The sequence below is a fragment of the Ruditapes philippinarum genome, unplaced genomic scaffold (assembly GCF_026571515.1).
Source record: "Ruditapes philippinarum isolate M1 unplaced genomic scaffold, ASM2657151v2 ctg981_1_1_1_1, whole genome shotgun sequence".
Taxonomy (NCBI): domain Eukaryota; kingdom Metazoa; phylum Mollusca; class Bivalvia; order Venerida; family Veneridae; genus Ruditapes; species Ruditapes philippinarum.
Window position 1 is genome coordinate 147,037 of NW_026855378.1, and position 24,731 is coordinate 171,767.

The 24,731-nt window shown below is 33.0% G+C and overlaps 1 protein-coding gene across 5 annotated transcripts in view; it reads left to right on the top strand.

Moving 5' to 3' along the window:
* LOC132743110 (deleted in malignant brain tumors 1 protein-like) overlaps positions 1-24,731 on the top strand; it is a 180,390-nt gene that overhangs the window by 99,547 nt on the left and 56,112 nt on the right. For 4 of the 5 annotated variants that reach the window (XM_060731626.1, XM_060731623.1, XM_060731622.1 and 1 more), the window contains one exon: positions 24,129-24,301. The exons of the other annotated variant lie outside the window; for it this stretch is intronic. In XM_060731626.1, coding sequence (XP_060587609.1) covers positions 24,129-24,301 — 173 coding nt within the window. The remainder of the gene's footprint in view (positions 1-24,128; positions 24,302-24,731) is intronic. 5 annotated transcript variants of the gene reach the window in all.

Consider the following 24,731-nt stretch of genomic DNA (forward strand, 5'->3'; position numbering starts at 1 on the left):
CTCTGCAACATCTGGCTGGAATACAATGAAACTTTATGAGAACTATTAATACCAAGATGAGATGCGCATATCATTGCCATGTTCAGGTCAGGGTTGCGTTTCATAAAGAAAAATTTTGGACCGGTGTCGCGTAATTATCACACGCGTGGTAATATTACCACGCGTGTGATTATTACGCAGGGTCGTAATTATCACACGGTTTTGGGGTAGTGCCGTGATAATCACACGGACGGTATTATATTTACACTTAATATTCTTGAATTATATATCATTTTTTTCCTAAATAATTTCCGCGTCTAATGGTGTAAATTTTATTAAAAAGCTATGATTTTCCACCGCATAGGGGTATCTTAAAGTGTAAACTTAAGACAGAAAACGCTCTTTCTTAAATATCAGCGTGCAATCGTTCGATACAGACATTAATATAAATAATGCCTGATATAATTGAAAAATATTTTTCAGTTTAGGTTTCTCTGTTTTAAAATAGTTAAAAAAAGTCTGTTTCATGGATTTCCCTCCGTTTTTTTTATTTATATTTGTCCCCCGTTTTAGCTGAAATATGTTAAGTCTTATTTGTTGCGCTTTGTGTGTTTGCATGCAATTCAATATAATAGTTAGATCCAAAATTAAATAATTAAATAAATAAATAAATAAATAAATAAATAAATAAATAAATAAATAAATAAATAGATAAATAAATAAATAAATATAGTCCGATAAAAGAAGCGTATGGGATAGAACTAATTGCAACAGAAATTCTTTTTGTGTCATGCGAAAGCAATGATATTGTTATGTTTATCATAAAAAGTCCCAAAAAAAATTCTATGCAGAAAACTTTTAAATCGACATTTATTTTGAAATTAAATTGCAATTTTGGTTGTGTTCTTTACTGTACACCATACGAAAAATATTTGTTTGTACACGCGGGTTTTAGTGACGTCACACAACAAGTAACATGGCGGCCTTTTGTTTAAAATCCTAAAGAATTTTTGTGTTTTACATGGATTGGATTTATTTTGACGGTAATTATGTTATTTTATCATTTATTTTAACAACTATTATAGTTTGCAGTATAAATATTAACGTAACTATTTTTTTAAGACTTTATATTCGTCTGTTACGCCGAATCAAATCAAGCATATAACGGAAGATTCATTTCAGTCAAATACTAATAGTATCTTAAATGCGAAGTAAATCGGCATCTTAGATAAAATATAATACTTATAGTGCTTATAAAGAATAATGGTGTGTAGATGCTTTATTTATATCGTAAAATATTTCAAGAAATGCAATGATAATATAGGGTCTGTTCCATTTTTTTTTTCTACGGAAGCGCAGATAGGTCATAAATTAGCTCGTGCAATATCTACAAAAAAAAAATATTGACTATATTAAATGTTTTGTTTATTTCAGGTGGAAAATTTGCATTGTATGTGAATAAATATTAAAATGAAAAACTTTAGAAGAGATAACTTAATTAAACTGGAAAATGTAAGTCTAGTTATCTAAAGTTATTCAAGTCAAGTACTTTATTTATTTTCAAGTAACTTAAGTTCCACGTTGTTCAATGAAAATTTTCTTCATATTAGACAAGTCGCATTTTTATGAAACACCTAAATAGCAACTTTATTTCACAAGTCAAATTTGCTGCATACTAAATTTTTAACTTCAATGTTTAATATTATGGTATTAGTTAAGTTACCAGTTAATATAAAGTTCTCATCTGCAAAGAATCAGCTATTATTTCAATAAGCTTTTGTATAAACATAGGATAAAATCATTCTGAAAAGGAATAATTTTATGTATGTTGTTTTTATATTAAAGGTGATAATTTGCATCAGGTGTGTGCAGTCAGATTGAAATAGAAAAAATAGTAGTGATGTCTTCCAATCCAAGTAATTGAATGTAAATATTGCTTTACTTTTGTCTTATGCATTTGTGCATCAAAACGTCTGCTTTTATTTCATGAAATGAATTATTATACGAGGTCTGATGATGTAATGTGAGATTTTTTATTAAGTAGACTAATTTAAACATGTAAGAATCACACATTTCATGATAAAATTAAGATTTCATTTTAATTTCAGGTATTGCAGTTTAGCCTTTATATCTTTCTGAATCTTTGATGGACAAGAAGTAAAAAACGTAAGGATACATTTAGCCTAATTTTTACAACCATTATAGCTCATAATGAAACAAAGAACAGCTGTATGTAATAAATACGATGTAAACTTAATGAAATCAGCCTTTAAACATGAGGATACAAGTATATAATATTTATTATATTATAAACTATCTGTTAAAAGGTTTTTTACAAAACATTTTCTATTTTTTGATTGACCAGATTAAAGCAAAACAAAACATAATATGTTAGCACACACAGTTTTGCTACATATATTATACGTTGAGAAATTATTCTAATTATATCAATTCCTGTTCGGTTGTAGATGGAGAAATGTCCCATTTGTCAAGAGGATGTTAATGATGGTAAACCAGTTGTTCGACTTGGACTGAAAGGGTGTAGTGGCATACAAAATATTAATGACAGTACTTTCAGTGTAGTCGATGTAAAGCCAGGAGACAAGGTGCATGTCCAGTGTAGAAAAGATTACACACGTCGCAAAAATAAAGAAGTTATAACTAAAGCTTTGAATGTAGATCCACTTAGAAATTTAAGATCTGACAACAACACATTTGATTTTAAAACCAGATGTATATTTTTATGCTTCGTCTGCAACATTTTCTTCTTCAAGGAAAAGATCACATGATGTTTTTCCTGTTCGAAGTTTAGATTTTCAAAATAAAATCTTGGAAAACTGTCTTGAGAGAAATGATGAATGGGCAAATGAAGTGCAATTAAGATTGCGCCATGTTATAGATTTACCAGCAGCTGACGCGATATACCATCAGGCATGTAGTGTAAATTTCAGGACTTACAAAAGTATCCCTAGGGCATTTAATCTTGTAGAAAAGTCTCTGTTAGCAAAGGAGATTAAATCTCCTGGAAGGCCAGTAAATGATGAGCAGTTAGATGCTTTTAACAAAGTATTAGATATGATTGAAAGTTGTGAAAATGAAAGCTTAACCGTCACAGACTTAGTGAACAAAATGACAGATATATGTGGAGAGAAGTCTTATTCAATCAAACATATGAAGAAGAAAATAATGGATCACTTTGGAGAAGCGGTTATTGTCAGTAACATTGGAGGAAGGAATGATATTGTGACACTAAGACACAGTGTTTCTTCTATTGTTCAAAACTTTTATGAGAAATCAAGAGAATTATCTGATGATGAAAAGAAACAACAAATCATTAATGCTGCTGCAAAATTAATTAAAACTGATATCAATAACTTAGTTAATCAAAAAGAAAGTTATCCTTTATTCAGTGACATTTCATCACAAGAAAAAAACCTTGAATACTTACCAGATAGTTTAAAACATTTCCTTGAAAAATTGCTATCTGATAAAAATGGTGTAAAAATTGCATCAATTGGACAAAGTATAATACAATCTTGTCGACCAAAATATTTATCTGCTCCATTACAAGTTGGACTTGGTGTTCAGTTGCACCACCATTTTGGGTCCAGGTTCTTTGGTAGATACATTGAATAGCCTTGGGTTTTGTTGCTCATACTATGAAGTCCAGAAGTATGAAGCAAATGCTGCCGCTGTATTATCAACAAAAATACCATGCCAAGATACAGGCTCGCCTTTTTTGCAGTTTATTGCTGACAATGTAGACCACAATTTAAGAACTCTGGATGGACATAATACATTCCATGGAATGGGAATCATAGCCACTTCCACTCCGGGCTCTGCAATGACTGTACGTGTCCCTAGAAAAGACGTGTCAATAAATGATATATCAACACTTGGAAGAGTTGACATTAAGTATTTCGTGCAATCTGAGTCACAGGAAGAGGCCTACCGGTTTTGTGTGCACTACCTGATATTCAAATGAAAAATAATGGTGAGCCATTGGACATGCTTTGCAAGCTTGTTTGGCCGTTGAAACAAACAAGACCAAACTGGTCAGGGTTTATGCAGACATTTGAAAAGCCTGGTGCATCATTTCCAAAGAAGTCAACAATAACTTTTATGCCTATGATAGATCTAAGTCCAAGCGATGCTACATGTATATATTCAACACTTCATTTCGTCTGTGAACAATCTCAAAAATACAGAAAAACACCAGTGTTAACATTTGATCAGCCACTTTATCAAAAAGCAGTTGATATCATCTACTGTCAAGGAACCTCAAGCCCGTTAAAGAAAATAGTTTTGCGCTTAGGGGCGTTCCATACAGAAATGAGTTTTCTGGGCTGTATAGGGTATATTATGACCGGATCTGGCCTACAGGACGTGATCGAGTCAATATATGCACCAAATGCTGTTACGCACATACTGTCTGGTAAAGCTGTACACCGTGCCATCAGAGGTCACATGCTAGTAGATAATGCATTAACAGTTTTGCTGCTAGAAAAAGGTATTGAATCTAACTTGAAAGCAGACACTTCTGAAACTAGTCATAGTAGAGCTGAAACATTTGAACATTCAAATAACTTTGAAAGTGAAGATATGTCACCGTGGAATAAAGAGATGTTGAACTATAAAGAAATGCAAGACCTCGCTGGAGTATATGAGACGTTAAACGAAGATAAAGAATTGTGTGAAACGTTGAATGAATGTGAAAGCTTGAATCATCTTCAAACTGTAATGGAAACAGAAAAAACAAGAGTTATGCGAAAGTCGTACTGCTAGGCTGTGGTTTTTGTACATGACTATGGTATCGATTTTTACAACAGTTCATTAGAGCCGAAAGAACAGGCAATTGGGATATGCATTTGGTGACCCTTCGTAAGATGCTCCCTTTTTTTGCCGCATCCGGTCATAATTTATATTTGAAGAGTGCATACATTTATTTACAATCAATGCTTCGTTTGAGGGATACCAGTCCGGATGTATATGAAGCATTTATGTCTGGATTGCATATCATTCGAAGATCCGATCGCTATTGGGCAGGGTTATCGACAGATTTTGGTGATCGAACAAGTATTAATGAGGTCACTTAAATCAACCGGTGGACTAACCAGAGGACGGGAATGACAGAAAATCAAAGGTCAATGTGGTTATTTTCAATGCCGATTTGTGTACAAATGAACAATGCCATGCAGGAATTTACTGGAACATCTTTTCAAACAAGTGATCAGCACAAAGAAACAGGCAATTCGAGATCGGTTCGAGATTCTAAAGATATGAATACATTGTTGACTTTTCTGAGAGAAAGAATACCATTCAATAAAGCAGACAGAAATTTAAGAAATATTGAAACAGGTGTAGAAGCAGATCCATCTGTAAATGTTGACAATGCTGAGGAACTTGGCGAATCGATAGTGAAAAATATGAATGGGCAAACTGCAGCAAGATTTAGTTTCAAGAGGTCAATGCAAGTTGTTACACTGAGTGAGAAAAATGACATAAAGATACAGGGTGAGGCAGTTCATATTGACACACAATTACTATTCCAACGTCTCACTGCTGTTGCGGACAGATACATTGAAAATGTTCCTGAAGTTTTTCAGTATGAACTAGCAAGTGTACCGTCATCACTCTTTGACACAACAGGTTTGCCAAGAGAGCCTAACAAAGCTACATTGGCCGATGCGCTTTGGAGACTTGGTGACTGTTCTTGCTTATCTACAAAAAAGAAGCATGGTAAATGTACACATTTTGTTATTGATGGTGGATCACTTTTACAACGCATAACTTGGAATAAAGGGAAAACTTACGGTGAAATTTGCAAATGCTATTCTGATTACTTGTGCAGGAATTTTATTTCTGAAGATGATGCAGCAGCATCAAATGTCACTATAGTATTTGATGGCTACTCAAAGACCAAGCACGAAAGATGTGACGCACTACAGAAGATTAAAAGGCCGTGCATGCGCACAAGTGAGGTTTTCGATTGAAACACCATGCAGAATGAAAAAAGACTTATTTTTGAGCAATGAAATAAATAAACAGAACTTTATATATATGCTTGCTGAGTGTTTAATGAGAGATGGGCTTTTCTGTTTGCCATGCTATTGAATGATGCTGATGTTTTGAATCGTCCAAAAAGCCATCAAACTAGCAGAAACACATTAACGTCAATGTGATTGGAGAAGATTACTGATCTGTTTTGGTATTACTTTGCCACTACTTCAGAAATGATTTAAATGAAGTAGTTATTCCGATCCGCTTCCAAAAAAAATTTCCGAGAATTTTGGGAAAGTATGGGACATTCAAAAGGCCAAGTTTAGTGTTTTTGATTCTGATATCTGTGTTTTTTCTTCCTCTGCTACATGCAATTCAGGCTGCGATACTACCGTCTCGTATTTTCGGAAATAGGAAAGTCAGCATTATTTAAAAAACTTTTCAACAAAAGCCAGTGTTTAGAAAGAATTGCAATGATTTCCTTAGGAACAGATAATCTGATTGACATATCGCGTGTTGGTGAACAGTTGATGATCGCTTTGTATGATGAAAAATTTGTCGGAAATCTTAATGTATTAAGATACCAGAAATTTTCAAATAAGGTCGCTTCAAGTTCTACATTTGTTCAGGTACACACACTTCCACCAACCACAGCATCTGCACATTATCATTCCCTTAGAGTTTATTATCAGACTAAAGTATGGATGGGCGATACATCACTGGATCCTCTGGATCATGGATGGTGCATTTGTCAAAAAAGAATGGTACCCGTTTAAACGTCTCTCCCCCCTGCACCTGAACAACTACTTAAAATCATTCGTTGTAACTGCAAACTCAATTGTGACTCGAAAAAATGTACCTGTCGGAAACATGGACTAGAATGTTCCAGTGGTTGTGGAAATTGCAAAGGTCTTTCATGTTCCAACTCTCAAACGTTGGCAGATTTGCATGAATTGATAGATGAACAATAACAGAAGATAACATGTACATTAGGACAAACTCACTTTCAGTGAATTATTTAAGACTCATGAGGAGTGTGATACTTAAATAATCTTGTCTTTTCATCTATCAATGTAGTAAATATGTGTCTGAAACAATTTTAGATTATCTCAAAGTGTTTGTTATCTAAAAACTTTTTTAAAGATATATCATTGTTAAAACAAAGTGGGTGGGGTAATGTTTTATATGTTATTTTTTGTATAAAAGTTTAGAAATAAGATACTTTATTAACCAATTTAGAGAATAAAAATACTAAAGATTGTCACTTTAACACAGTTTTATGTTTAAAGTAAATTATATGTTTAATTTCTCAAGAATAATATGTATTGTAATGGTACATGCAGTCCAGGTCTTTGCAAATTTATTCTTACACTACGCTTGATCAAAACTAGTTTTTAACCAAAACGGCAGGTGCAACATGCTGGGACTTTTTATTAGAGATAGTACACTTATTGTGCCTTCATATGAACACAAAATAAAAACTGTTGCAATTAGTTCTATGTTAAGCATATTTTTTGGCTAAACTGACTGGCCTAATAAAAGGAAGACTCGAAATGGCAAAGATCTAGTTATAGTAATGGTGTGAAAAAGGGTTAAGTAAACGGAAAGCAGAGGTCCATGAAGGTGTGAATTCTTTTTTAATTGGCATGACATTTCCATAATATTAAACTTATATGAACACCTCGTTCCTTTTTGATACACCAAAGAATGTATATGCTGTCAATTGACTCATGAACCTGAAAAAAGTGTTGATCTGTATAACTTCAATGTTATATTTGTTGATTATGAACTTTCCCGCTATAGTTTATATATTGTGTGATATTTATATATGGTTCTTAGCCTCGTTTATTATGTTCATTGCAAATGTATTATTACCTCATGTTGTCGTGTTTGCATGATCTGAGTGGAATAAAGAATAGAATAGCAATGCAACTCGCTCTAGTGGTGTTTGGTAATACCGTGATGATCACACGTACGGTCTTATACTTAATCAGACATACTGGTATTACACTTTTTTTTCCAAAAGGTTTTCCGCAATATAATTTCTTTTTTAATAATACGGCATTTTAAGGATTTCTTTTTTATGACAACAAGACGTCCAATCGTAATGAATAATCATAGTTTTGTTTTTAGAGTTTTTTTTTAATTACAAAGAAAATATCTTTCAATGAGGATAGTACTGGTACAGACCACATTGAATGGCAATGATGATATTAGTTGTCGCCATGCAGCTCCACATAGTTATGATGACCCTCTTAGTAATTATAATAATCATTGTGTTAGTGATTATGAGAAATATTTCCACCAGTGTGATTATTACGCTACAGCTTTAATATTACCACGCGTGTGATTATTACGCGGCGGCGTAATAATCACACGATTAGGGGTAGTGCCGTTAGAATCACACGTACGGTCTTAGATTTACTCCAAAATAGTTAAATCATACACCATTTTATTTTAAAATGAATTCCGCATCTAATAGTATAATTTTTGTTGGAATTAATTAATTTTCTAACACACGGGAGTGTTTTAAAAAGCATGTATTGCAGCGATTTTTAAATAATTATGACAACCTTCGTTATGAATAATTATAATTATGTTCTGATAAATATTTTTTTTTAAGTTTTAGTTCTACTTTTTGAATGTGTTATATCTATCGTGTTTTCATTTAGTGTTCAAGACAGTTGTGATTTTAAATATTGATAATATAATGTGTGTTTGTTATATTTTGCCAGGGATGTAAATAGACAATCATTGATGTGTCATTTTTCTTAATTAGAATAACATTATCTTAACAAATCGAAGCGTTTGAACGTAAGTTATTACATTAAATAATGGTTATCAATAAAATTGCAATCAGATAGAGCTACTTATATTGCCGAAATGTATAATTTGTATTAGAAATTAGAATAGTGCACGTGTTCGATTATATCGCGCCGAAGTAACAACGGTCATGCGTACGAAATTATATTTAATTTAATCAAACATTTTTGAATTATGTAAAGTATAATACTATTTTCTCCGAAATCAATTTTGTGTCTACATGTGTCTTCAGCTGAAGGTTTATGCAAACTTTTATAATGTTTTGATGTTAAACAAACTTGATCTCTGAAAAAAATGTATAAACCGCCTGCGACAGTAAAGCCGTGATAAGCCGTGATAATCGCTTTAACATACTAGAATTAATAATATTGTTTACTAAAATGAATTGTGTCAAATAATTGTCCTTCTTTTTTATATATATGTTTGTTATCCAACACACAGGAGCATCTTGAAAAAGGTAATTGCAGGGAATTGGAAAAAAGCGTCTATTCATAATTTTTGTTTTATATTTTCTTACATAAATTATACTTGTTCATGTCGAAAAATATTATGATAAAGAAATATTTTTTACCTAGAGTCATATCCGGTTGGTTATATGCATAATACGTATTGATGCATGGAGGTGTCAATTCTCTTAAAATCGCTAGGCGTGAAAGTTAACATTATGCACTAAAACACGAAACATATAACTGTTTGAAATGTTCGCCATTCCTTATATCAGTTTATTGACAAATATGGGTATTGATTATTCTTGTAAACAAGCACATTATTTATCGCCTAAATCTTTTATCACCTGATAAATCTCTTATTAATTAGCATACATGTAATAGCGTCGCGCTCTGTGGGTATATATAGTTACTGGAAAAGGTAAACTTTTTGTTTTTAGTTTTTTTTTAACAATCCGTGAATTCCATTTGAGAACATTGTATACACACATTCGCATCCAACAGTTTAAGTATAAGAACAGAACAGAACAGAACTTTTATTAAGACTTGTACAAAGTACATCATCTACAATACATTATATTTACATATATTTTAGTTGCATGAAAATTTACAAACAAAATCTGGATATCACATTTTATGTATTCAATAGTTTCATAATAATATATAAGTAGATAAACTAATAAACAAACAAACAACATGCATAAAGCTATGGGAAAAGATGTGCATTTACTGTATACTTTTATAAATAAAGATTAATTATGAATATTAATGGAATAGAAACAAATCATTTTTGAGAATGAACATTGATTCAATTCAGACATTATTAGTTAAAAGTGTATACCTAATGGAAAGAGCTTCTTTAACAAATGTTGATAAACGTACAAGCTCATTTTTATTTTTTTAGTTTAACAGTTGAGTAAATTTGTATACTGATGGATTTCTGTAATTATAGTAAGTTTTTAAGTGTTGTTTCCTTATAACGTCATAGCATTTACATATACAAATAAAATGGTATTCATCTTTCATATCTAAATTATTGCAACACAAACAATATCTTTCTTCGCGAGGAATCCTATTTCTACTAAATCTACAAGTTTGAAATTCTAAGCGGAAGACCATTCATTATTAATCTACAAAAATAAAATCTAAAACGCCTAGGTAGTGTATTTAGATAACATTCATATTCAAAACAAGATTTAACATTTCTACGATATATATACATAAAACAGGACTTTTTTCAAGATTACTGAACCATTCTTGCTTGAAGGAATCAATAAGGCGACATTTAAATTCAGATAAAAATATAACCTTGTCTATATTGTTACAATTATCAAAAATGTATGAAAATCCATATAGTTATTTAAAATATTTCTAACATTAGAAACCCAATTTGTCTGCCCTTTATTGCTATCTTCAAGTGCTTGAGTATAAACTGTTTTTAATATTATATTGTCTATTTTTACAAGTTTTAACCAGAACTTAATAATTCTTACATATCTATGAATATGTAATGGATATCTTCCAAGTTCACCATATACACTAGTATTACATGTATTTAATCTAACTTTTAACAACCTATAAGACAAAACACAGTTGTGATTAGGATAATAAATGGGCAACGGTAAAAATATATGTACAAATGAGCCAAAATTGTTTAATTTCAGAGGTTCAAACAGAATATAATTGATTATTGACAAAGTTACGTCCCCTTTATAAAACTACCTCATTTAATTACTGCTCACGAGTGTATTTTTTTATTTAGACTGTATATACATAATTATATAAAGTTATATTTATATATTTAGTGCTTGGAACATATTAATACATACGTAAAAGGGAAGGGAGTTCAATGAGAAGGTTATTAATAGATATTTAAGGTCACGAGGTTCTACTGACTATTCAAGCAACGTTGACACAAATTTTACAATTTGAATTTAATTTCAACTGTGTTCAATAGTTTTAACAATTTATAAAGTGGCTCGGTTCTGTGACCAGCGTGTGATTATTGTGCGGCGGCGTAATAAGGGCATGGTTATGGGTAGTGCCGTGAAAATGTTGCAGGCTCGGTTTGATTGAGCCTGTTCATGGTTGGGAGTAGTGCCGTGATAATCACACGTACGGTCTTATAATTATTTTATATATAAACTCCAAATAACACGAAATAATTTTAAATATATATACCATTTTATTCCAAAATAAATTCCGCATCTAATGGTATAACTTTTGTGCGAATGCTATAATATTTGCCCAAAACGCTGGAATGTATTAAAAAAGCTCATTTTACTGGAATTTTCATGATTCGTCATTTTCATATGAATACATATAATTGTGTTTTATTTTATCTTGTTTATAGTTTATAAATAAAAAAAGCCACCAGACGTTAAAAGATATTTGATTTAGTGCAGTCTGATAAAGTGATCAAGATTATGTTCTAAATCAAAGCACTGCAAGCACTGAGGTATACATTTGCTTGACATTACGGCATTCAGTCTTGCATAAGGATTTTTCAGAAAATCATCATGAATTAATGTTCAGGAACAATAGATATTTTATTAAATAACAAGAACTTATAACAGAAGTACCAACGCCCACCCCCCGCCTCGGGGAAGTTTTATATGAAGCATAAAATTGTGCTGTTTCAAAAGATTGAGGTATGGATCTTAGGGTTTTCAGTCCAAAATTGTGATCAATGCTAGATCTGCAAATGCAACAATAAATTTATTAAAGAAATACCAGAAAAATGAAACACGGAATTTAAAAATAACAGACTATGTAAATCTTTGACCTCTACATGTGACATTGACCTTGGAGGTAGGGACACTTGTGTTATGCATGACATGTCATATCTTATCATTGTGACTATTTGTGCCAAGTATTTTCAAAATCCCTTGATCTATGAAGAAGTTATGGACAGGACACAAAATATACCATATAACAGACTGTTAACTTTTGACCTCTAAGTGTGCCCTTGACCTTGGAGGTAGGGGTGCAGGTGTTGTACTTGACATATCGTCTTATTATTGTGACTATTTTTGCCAAGTTATTTCAAAATCCCTTGAACTATGAAGAAGTTCTAGATCAGACACAATATCTACCCTTTAACAGACTATGTTAACTTTTGACCTCGAAATGTGACTTTGACCTTGGAGGTAGGGATGCAGGTGTTGCGCATGACACATTGTCTTATTATAGTGAATATTTGTGCCAACTATTTTCAAAATCCTTTGATATATGAAAAAGTGGACCGGAAACAAAATATACCCTTTAACAGACTATGTTAATCTTTGACCTCCAAGTTTGACCTTGACCTTGAAGGTAGGTGACCAATTGTTGCACATGATACATTGTCTCATCATTGTGAACAATTATGGCAAGTATTTACAAAATCCCTCCAAAGATAGGAAAGTTAATCTTTGACCTCCAAGTTTGACCTTGACCTTGAAGGTAGGTGACCAATTGTTGCACATGATACATTGTCTCATCATTGTGAACAATTATGGCAAGTATTTACAAAATCCCTCCAAAGATAGGAAAGTTATAGCCCGGACACGACATATACCCTCATAAAGACAATGTTGCCCTTGAATGAGCAAGTGCAATCTGACCCTGGAGGTAGGGGTCTGGTTGTTGTGCCTGACACATCGTCTTATTATAACACACATTTGTGCCAAGTTATTTTAAATTCCTTTGATAAATGACAAAGTTATGAACCGGACACTAAATATACCCTGTAACAGACTATGTTAATATTTGACCTCCAAGTGTGACCTTGACCTTGGAGGTAGGTGACCTGTTGTTACGCATGACACATCTTCTCATTATTGTGAGCAATTGTGGCAAGTATTTACAAAATCCCTTCAAAGATAAAAAAGTTATGGACCGGACACGACATATACCCTCAAATAGACAATGTTGACCTTGAATGAGCAAGTGCGACCTTGACCCTGGAGGTAGGGGTCTGGTTGTTGCACAAGACACATCGTCTTATGATAACAGACATTTGTGCCAAGTTATTTCAGATTCATTTAATAAATGACAAAGTTATGGACCGGACACAAAAGTGTGACAGACGGATGGAGCCTATTTCTATATCCCCCTTTTTTCTACGAAAAAAGGTGGGGGAAAAAATTATGTATCAATGTAATCATTTTCGCGGGATAACAATCCACCAGGGTTTTTCAGTGCTCTGCCTGGATCGACCGGGGCTCTGCCTGGGTTTGTTGGGAATTACCGTAGTGCTGCCATGGTTAGTGTGACCGCAACAATAATTTCACCCCGGATTTCATCCCAATAACTTATTGCGGTGGTCCTGGGATCTGCTGGGAGTAAGGGAGACCGCAGCTTAAAACTCACTGGTGTGGAGTTAATTAAGGGCTTCTCCCCCTCATACAAAAAAGGGTCAAATTAAGAAGTTGTACTGTTACAATGTCAAAAATAAAGTTACATAGACAATAATTAAATATTTAACAATATTGACTTAAAACATTATAAATCATTAATATATGCAGAAAATATTTATTAATATCAAAACTAGGGTGAGAAAAAAATGCAGCCTGACTAAGCCTCAATCCAGAGACCCTCAGAATACATGTACCATACCTCAGCATTACCAAAAAACCCAGAACCCTTGGAATACCATACTGCAGGTCTAGTCAGCTTAAACATTTTATCTCATCTTTACATTGACATAACCCCCATTATATTGAAATTTGTCTTTTTTCATTGGAACACTTAAGTGACTAAGTGAATTGACCACCATAAGCTTCATATTGGACCCTTAAGGTAACAGGCAGACAAAAAGTGCAACCTGACTGGAGCTCAAACCTGTCCTGCATTGAATACCATTCCACAGCTCTACCAACTGTGATATAAGGTTTCTTAATAACATATCTTCTCCCCTTATTATTGAACAGCTTAATATGCTGTGACATCTCTACTATATTGAAATTTTTGCACAATTCTTTTCTTGAATAACAGAGTAATTACTTCTTATAAGCTATATATCACATTTTGCACCAAATATCACAGGGTAAGAAAAATGTGCAGTTTGACCGGGATCCTGAAACGGCAAAAGTTCATGGCAATTTCTTTTGGGTTTCAGGTTTTTCTTCTTTTTAAGGGATGTAACTCATGTAAACTAATTATTTGTTTGTTCTTATCTGTCTATCTTAGTCATTATGTATATTTAATAACAAAAATATATCTTTATATTTATAAATTGAATAGAATAAGATGGAACATTTACCAGTTTAAGAAGTTCATCAAATAGATGGAGGTCCAGGAATGATGAATATGCATAGAAATATTTTTTTTAGACTGGCTTTATAAAACTTATAAACTTGGTTTTTCTATTTGTTGCAGCTAGCAATTTTATATTTATTCATTTAAACCTGGGTTATCAGTTAAGATTTCATCATAAAGATCTTCAGGACTCAATAAAAAAATTTTTGTGGTTTCATGGGAAAATAAAATACTATTTATGACAAATCAAAGCCATGATGCTGCCCATGGCTAAATGATTCAAAAATATAAACTGATTTAACCATTCATGGGACTTTAAATCAGAAAAAAAACTCAAAGATGAATGAGTAAATGTATTTATTTAAATTTATTATTTTAAATTTTAACATTACTTGGTAAATTTCAAAACATCAAAAAAAATATGTTAAGAGAGAACTGTTTAAAATGATATTTTAATTCCAGTGTAATTATTAATTTTAATGACTTTGATTTGTTAAAAAATCTGAGTTTTGTAACTTAAATATATTTCATTACAGTCACATTACTTTCTGGAAAAATATTTTGGTATATGATAATAGAGTAAAACACATTATTTGGCACTTTTATCATTATTCTAAGAGAAAAGATCTAGATAAAGTGTAAGAGTGAGATATAGCATGAATCCAGGGAACTTTGATATACAGTAGTTGCCTAGTTTGCCTAGTTTCAGATGCAACCCTGGTCCTAGCAGTGTGGTCCCATCTGTAAGATTGTTGACAAATTTTATCATGTTGAAGATGGGATCTTAGCTATCTCATGATCCTTGGATCACAAGAACAAGATGTTACAACTCAACAACAGATCACCTCCCTTAAATGGATAAGACTTCCATTTACTTAATTTATTCATAATGATAACAAAACTTTTCTTGAAGGTTTTAAATACATAGTATTTGTATTTAATTGGTAGGATTATGTCATGTGGTTCATAACTGTTCACTATTTAGGGGAGAAAATGTGTAAGTGGCCATATAGCTTAGTCAGTCAAGTTATGGTATGGTACTTTGAGGGTCCCGGGTACAAATCCCGGTCAGGCTGCAAATTTTTTCTCACCCGCTTACAATTGGCGCCCAACTTGTTGCCTTGACTGCACATAGCTAAGAGTTAATTCTCATAGCTCTGTATTACTGACAAACTTCAATATAGCGGTGAAGTAATTATAATGGTTCAGAACTGTTCACTCTTTAGAGGAGTTGATTTGTAAGCAGCTAAATAGCTCAGACGGTAGAGCTGTAGTAAGGTATTCTGAGTGTCCCGGGTTTGAGTCCTGTTCAGGCTGCACACATTTCTCACTGTGTTACAAAATTACCACTTGGTAGGACTTTAATTAAGAATCTTGTGATAATCTTAAATATTATATATTTAATCAAACTGGACCAAAATTATTAAGTTTTTATATGCATTAAACATTTTTAATTTTGTTGCATGTAATTATACAAATTGATTAACTTGTATGAGTGATATTGGTGGAGTGACAATGAAATAACCATTTGTTCATGTATTATAGAATACATTTACTGTTGAATTATAGAAATTTAAAGGTAAATTTATTTACAGAATAATGTGGTTCCTGCAGGATTTTCACCAGAGGTCCTGTTTGTAAATTTCAACAAAGGGTAAAAAACATATTTCAGGGGGCGTCCGTGGCCGAGTGGTTAAGGTCGTTGACTTCAAACCACTTGCCCCTCACCTCTGTGGGTTCGAATCCCGACAGGGACTTTGGATTCTTTCATGTGAGGAAGCTATCCAGCTAGCTTACGGAACGTCGGTGGATCTACTCAGGTACCCGTTCGTGCCTGAAATAATGCACGGAAGGGCACCTGAGGTCTTCCTCCACCAGTAAAGCTGGAACGTCGCGATATGACCTATACTGTGTCGATGTGACGTAAAATCCAAAACAAAAAAAAAACAAAAAAAGGTGAGAACAGTCAGGGCAGCAACTGGTTAGGGGGAAAATAGTCTGTCATTCATCCAAGACAAGTGTGTATCATTTTTTCTGTGAGACGTGCAGTTTGTTACAGTAAATACATGTATACAATAGAAATTAGAAAGTGGTAAATGATTGTTAAATTTATATTGCTTTAACCTAGCTCCAATATAAAACACATTTAGATATAACGTAAGACTGTTTGTAATTTTCTTAAGTACTAGATCTAAACAAGAAATGATGTAAACAATCAAATATAACTAAATGTATAAGTTGGCTTGTCTTAATAATGTATAACAGCATCCTCACAATTATTAATGCACGCATCAGACTTTTGTGGTTGTAAAATGCTTTAGAATTACAACAGTCTTATCAACGACCGTACGATTTTGGAATTCTAATTTACAATTTAAAATTTTGATATACGATTGTCGTACGCTCAATCGTAAGACTGTCTTATCAACGCGGTCGTGCGTTCAACCTAAAATCTTACGATTTTCATAGACGTACGATTGTTATCCCTGCGCAACAACACGTACTCTTCAAAATGGAGATAAGGCGCAAATAAATGTCAAACTGAACGAAGACGTCTGTTGTAGTTTTAACGTATCTTACAACCACAAAAAGTGCTATCGTCACAAGCAGTAAACCCAAGAAAAAACGAGCCAATCAATGGTTTATGCTCTTGAGTGCGGGTAACTAATACCTGTCCTCCAAAAACTCACTTTGCATGTATATATGTATACGAGTAAACTCTGACACATTTTCAACAGAAAGGTCCTCAATCTATGATACAAGGATAATTAGGTTATTGTTACTCTTGGTTTCATTTAGATTTAGCGAAAACATTATCATCACAGTATTTACATTCGCCTCGGGTTAACAGTATGTTCTTACGATTAATATTTAACTATAACCAACAAATCAATGTGTGATTTACATACTCAATAGATTATTAGTAAATTATATTTTTGATTTCGAAACAGTCAGAAAAGAATTTATATACATGTATATATAAATATAGTCTTACAATAGAAAACATTTGTTGTAGTCACACAAGGCAAGTAAAACAAGCAAATTCGTTGAAATTTATATCCCCACAGAGTACACCTATTGTGACGATAGAGAAAGGGAAAGCGATAGTGATATATCATATTCAGATGCCCAATCATTGGTTTCTTTTTTTCTGGGGTTTCATATTGTGACAACAGGGAACATGTCGTTATTTTTGCCTATGATACAAAAGAGTGAGAACATCAAAACTTTCGACAATATGATTTATAATCGGGGGCAAATCGTACAAATCAAATAATAAGCTTTATTTCATCTAAAGTCAAAACCATAATCCATTACGGTTGTGATCTTTGCACTCTGATCATATCAAGAATTTTCATCATCACCTTCTTATAATCTCTAATTCGGCCATGATTTTGCCTGTTTGTTTCATTTTGACACATAATCCGATGCAATAACTTCAGATGAAAACAGATCTTAACTTTATGACTATTCAACCAAAATATATCATTTAAGACAACTAAATTACACTCACTTTTTTGAAAACCCTTCGTAGAGAATTTTGAAAAATGAGAGGCTGCATAGAGCAAAATGGTGTCATTTTATAATTTAGAAGTAAAACTACGTGACAAGAATTTTAATGTTCAAAGTAATGTTACCAGTGTACAAATTTCTTAGTCACATGGTAAACTTGTATAAACAGATATAAAGAGTGAGAATAACACCCATTAAAATTACAAAAGAGTGAGAAGTAATACAGAAAGTTATCCACTCGCTCACACAGCTTGTAAACAATCATGCCGGGGAGGAAGAAACCAGTCTCTCGGGTTTGTCGCCAGTTCAGATTAATCTTTATAACAAAAAAAAAACAGTAAAATTTATAAAAAAAATAACCTACTGTGTTGAATGAGCTGCTGTCTTCGGCATCAATGTTTGTTTTGCTCTACTTAAAAGATTGGTCATATGACCGATTATGTTTTACTGATGACGTTCACCAATGTGTTATATTTAGAAAGACCGAGTCAGCGTCGAAGATTTTTTTCATCATTTTATTTTCTGTATTTTTCCTAAATTCTGATTTTTCCTATAAAATTATCGCATTTATTAGTAAATTAATTACATAACATTCAGCATCTTTGATATGTCATACATCGTAATTTTAATTTACCTTTAAGGCTGGAATCTATATTGTTTGCAACGCTGCTAGGTGAGTATAAATGTATGATTTGCATACTTAATTGCGTCATTACGCTGCTTTTGAATGGTCAAGATTCGTCTTATTTAAACCATATCAACTAAAATTGATAAAGATAAAATTCAAAACCTGCGTCGTTAGTGTCTGCGAGATATATATTGTTTTATATAAAAAGAAAACTTGTAGGAACTGAAAATATCAATACATTGATTCTATACGATGTCTCTATTTATCTAATTTATCGGAAACAAGAGCATTGAAACAAGAACAGCCATGACAGTTTAACAAGTTTCAACATATCCTACTTCAAACATTTTGCACAAACAAATTTACATACAAAAATAGATAACACAATACAATGCTGAAAAATTGTCAGATCCAAAAACATAAAATGCTTATAAAGGCCTTTTCTTGCCATATGATATAATACTATGAATTAGACGGTTAATTAAAAATGTTTGAAATATGGAATAAGAAGTAAAGAAAAATTATACTGAAGAAAGCACTTAAGAACCGAAAAGCAGTTTATTAATGCAAACCAAATTGCGATTTGTCAAAACATTTTCAATCGATTTTCGAACAATAATAAAAAAAAAACGCGGGGCTTGCGTTTCTGAGTAGTTAAGATCGTTGACTTAAAAAAATTCACCCCAACTTACAGTTGTGGGTTCGAATGCCGACAGGACTTTGGATTTTTACATGTGAGAATTTACGAACGACTTGGGCTCTACTCATGTGCCTGAAATAATGCGCGGAAGGGCACCTAAGGCGTGTCTCCACCAGTAAAGCTTAAAAGTCGCCCCCCACAAAAACTCAAACAAAGTAAAACGAATTTTCATTTTCTCTTATTTTGGAAAATTAATTTATTGTTTGAATTTTTATCTGCGTTTCATAACCTTTTATTTGCTTTTTGGAGATTGGGGAAAAGTGGGGGCGAAGGACGGGGTGTTAATGTTTACAGACACACTAAAACAGCAGAGCATAATTGCAATTCCCGTTCCAAAAGCAGTCTTTTTTCTTTTTTTTTTAAAGCTACAAGACTTACGTTGTTGTAATGTTGTGATCAAACGGGCAACGCATTGATTTTAAATATAAAACATTATGAAAGGATGAATTATGTTTTAACAAAAGATTTGAAATAGAAACGCATCTATATACAGTTGCATGATAATGTTTACATGTACAACAATATGAAAACACCAAATTACGTAATATAAACCATTTTAATTGTAAAAAAAATCACAGTAAATTGAACATTCTCAAATCATGCATATGAAATGAAACAAAGATCATAATTAACAAAAATTGACATAAGATTGTTTTATTGTGTACGTGAACATCCTCTATCAGAAAACAACTTGGTAATTTGAGGAAAAATGTCTCAAAATTGAAATTCGTAGAATAATACAAACTGTATTTTGCTTGACATACGATATTCACACCATTCATGCTGAGCTATGTCTTAGGTTAGCATTCCACTCTTTTTGGTGATACGCATTACGGGAAATTACATGTGATTTGGGAAAATATTCATTAGCCACTCATTTTGTCAATGTATTAAGAATAGTATTGACTATAACTAGCCGACATTTGCAGAAGTATAATAAGACGTCATAACACTTTTTTTAACCAAAAATCTTCTATAAAACCTGGATACAGAACAATGCTTAGAAAGGCTTTATGAACGAGTATCAGTAATTTACTAAATATTCAAACATGTAGCAGGTATTTTAACACTGTAGTCCCACGATTTGAAGACATGGAGTATTTACATTGTACAGGCGTTCTTTCTGTATGGATGTCATGCATTCTCATATATAATCAAAACATAATATAGACAGCAGGAAGGTATCGGAAACTGTGTACGATTATGGAAGCGACTTATATCTACACATACTATCAAAGCATAGGCTATCTAGATTTATGCATTAAAATATCCACCAGTTTATCCTCACTTGTGCTGTTATATAATTATGCTAATAATTAGTTACTGTTCTATCACGATAGTTTAAACGCTTATTAGTAAGACACATTCCTTTCTTGAATAAACATGATATGACAACTAATTTTTAATTAGAACAATAATAGTTTTTAACCAGGTTTTCCGAAGGAAAAAACTGGTTATTAGATTGAGGTATGTCGGCGGGCGGGCGGACGGGCGGGCGGGCGGGCGGGCGTAAACAATTTCTTCTGTGCGCAACTCCTCCTACATTTCTCAACGGATTTTGACCAAACTTTCACAGAAGCTTTGTCATCAAGTGCCCTGGCGCATATTGTCGTGGTTTTGCGATTAGATAATATTTGACCTAATTATGGCCCTTTGTTTTTTTTCCTTATATAAAATATATAGTGAACAATTTCTTCTGTGCGCAACTCCTCCTACATTTCTCAACGGATTTTGACCAAACTTTCTCAGAAGCTTTGTCATCAAGTGCCCTGACACATATTGCCAGGGTTTTGCGATTGGTATATATTTGACCTAATTATGGCCCTTTGTTTTTTTTTCCTTATATAGAATATATAGTGAACAATTTCTTCTGTGCGCAACTCCTCCTACATTTCTCAACGGATTTTGACCAAACTTTCACAGAAGCTTTGTCATCAAGTGCCCTGGCGCATATTGCCAGGGTTTTGCGATTAGATAATATTTGACCTAATTATGGCCCTTTGTTTATTTTCCTTATATAAAATATATAGTGAACAATTTCTTCTGTGCGCAACTCCTCCTACATTTCTCAACGGATTTTGACCAAACTTTCTCAGAAGCTTTGTCATCAAGTGCCCTGACACATATTGCCAGGGTTTTGCGATTGGTATATATTTGACCTAATTATGGCCCTTTGTTTTTTTTCCTTATATAGAATATATAGTGAACAATTTCTTCTGTGCGCAACTCCTCATACATTTCTCAACGAATTTTGACCAAACTTTCTTAGAAGCTTTGTTATCAAGTGCCTGGCACATATTGTCGGGGTTTTGTGATTGGATAATATTTGACCTAATTATGGCCCTTTGTATATTTTTTCCTTATACAGAATATATAGAGAACAATTTCTTCTGTGCTCAACTCCTCCTACATTTCTCAACGGATTTTGACCAAACTTTCTTAGAAGCTTTGTTTTCAAGTACCTGGCACATATTGTCGGGGTTTTGTGATTGGATAATATTTGACCGAATTATGGCCCTTTGTATATTTTTTCCTTATACAGAATATATAGTGAACAATTTCTACAGTGCTCAACTTCTCCTACATTTCTCAATGGATTTTGACCAAACTTTCACAGAAGCTTTGTCATCAAGTGCCCTGGCGCTCACTAAATTCCCATGTTTCTTCCAAGACATCATTCAAGTATTTTTTTAAAATTGTGAACATACTTTTCTTGATATCGCACAAAACACCACACGCCAATATTGTTGACAAAAGAAAATGACAAGAGACGCAAAAATGCAAAAATTAAGCAAAAATAAAGTACTGTTTACCTTTCTAAAACATTTGGGAAAAAAAGGCGAATAGACAACATAAAATTTCTCAATCATTTTTGTTTGAGGAATATTAAAAAAGCCATAATTCCTCCTAAAAGTTCAATTAAAAACAAATGCCCCTTCATGACAAAGCTTCTGTGAAATATTTTGCTGAAAACCTGGTTGCATCGCATTGCGATGTTCCTTGTGTTTTTAACCAGGTTTTCAATTTTGAAAATCCTGGTTATTAGATTGGGGTATGGCGGGCGGATGGGCGGATGGGCGGATGGGCGGATGGGCGGGCGGGCGTCAAACGAAATTGTGTCCGCTCTGTAACTCTTCAACCCTTTGAAGAATTTTGATGAAACTTCAGACAAATGTTTACCACATCAAGATGACGTGCAGAACGCATGTTCCGCATGGCTGGCTCCAAGGTCAAGGTCACAGTGACATTAACATTGAAAATCCTGTCCGCTCTGTAACTCTTCAACCCTTTGAAGAATTTTGATGAAACTTCAGACAAATGTTTACCACATCAAGATGACGTGCAGAACGCATGTTCCGCATGGCTGGCTCCAAGGTCAAGGTCACAGTGACATTAACATTGAAAATCCTGTTTACATGATTTTAACTTCGGGCGTCAAACGAAATTGTGTCCGCTCTGTAACTCTTCAACCCTTTGAAGAATTTTGATGAAACTTCAGACAAATGTTTACCACATCAAGATGACGTGCAGAACGCATGTTCCGCATGGCTGGCTCCAAGGTCAAGGTCACAGTGACATTAACATTGAAAATCCTGTCCGCTCTGTAACTCTTCAACCCTTTGAAGAATTTTGATGAAACTTCAGACAAATGTTTACCACATCAAGATGACGTGCAGAACGCATGTTCCGCATGGCTGGCTCCAAGGTCAAGGTCACAGTGACATTAACATTGAAAATCCTGTTTACATGATTTTAACTTCGGGCGTCAAACGAAATTGTGTCCGCTCTGTAACTCTTCAACCCTTTGAAGAATTTTGATGAAACTTCAGACAAATGTTTACCACATCAAGATGACGTGCAGAACGCATGTTCCGCATGGCTGGCTCCAAGGTCAAGGTCACAGTGACATAAACATTGAAAAATCCTGTCCGCTCTGTAACTCTTCAACCCTTTGAAGAATTTTGATGAAACTTCAGACAAATGTTTACCACATCAAGATGACGTGCAGAACGCATGTTCCGCATGGCTGGCTCCAAGGTCAAGGTCACAGTGACATTAACATTGAAAATCCTGTTTACATGATTTTAACTTGATTTGGCAGTCAAAGGTCATATCATCTTTGGAGGTAATTTAAAAAAGATATGATATATTATTTCATGTCTACTTTGTAACTTGTTTTTCATTATACAGAATTATCAATATAATTATAGTGAACAAATTCTTCTGTGCTGAACTCGTCCTACATTTCTCAAGGGATTTTGTTCAAACTTTCACAGAAGCTTTGTCATCAAGCACCCTGGCACATATTGTCGGGGTTTTGTGATTGGATAGTTTTTGACCTAATTATGGCCCTTTGTTTTTTTCCTTATACATAATATTATAGTGAACACTTCTTCAGTGGCAATTCCTCCTACATTATTCATGTTTTACATTGCGCATAGTTACATTGTTTGTTGCTTGTATTTGTATTTCAAATACAACATATTTATCTACAATGGTGATAATTGAAAACCTGGTTTCATGGCATTGCCATGTTTCTTGTTCTCAATTTGTATTATCAGTGAATTAAATAGTACTATTGGTCACATACTTCTCACTACAGTGTTGACAATAATTAAGATTCAATTGGTTTAGTCCATGTTTTTAATCTTAAAAATGCATCATAGATTAATTGAAAAAAATGAAATAGTAATAAATAATAAGCTCCCTTACTTCTTGAAATATTAATTATACTATTATAATTAAATTTAATTTAATTATATATGAGTTTGGTTAATAAGATAAATTTTCATTTCAGGACTAATCCTCTGGTATTCCCGTCCGCAAACTTCGGTACGGGAACATTACCGATACATTTAGATGATGTTGGTTGTAAGGGGACTGAAACAAGCTTAATTCAATGTCCCCATAGAATTTGGGGAGAACATAATTGTGCTCATAGTGACGATGTTGGAATATTATGTCAACCAGGTAACCTTTGCTTGTTAATTTTTTTTTTGAAATATGCCATTTATATATCAGCATAATATATTATAACTTATCATAAAAAAAAATTGATAAACTTCCCTCGGAAGCATTAAAATGTATAAATCTATATTTAGTAAAATATTTGGAAAAAAAATCAACAGTAAAATTGTATTGGTTGCATTATCATTGGTTGATTCCCGAAAAAAATGTAACATAGAATGTCCCTGTTATTTAAAGATCCTGTTTGTTGAAATTAAGGTTGTTACCACACTTAAGTGAAAGTTTATACATGTATATACTTTTGCTTTTAAAACATTTTTCAAACATCGAAGAATATGTAAAATATTAATCCAAACATTTCTCCAAATTATATGTAATCATTAAAATATATGCATGCATTTCTTATTGAAAAATTTGACTAAGACTTTATAGA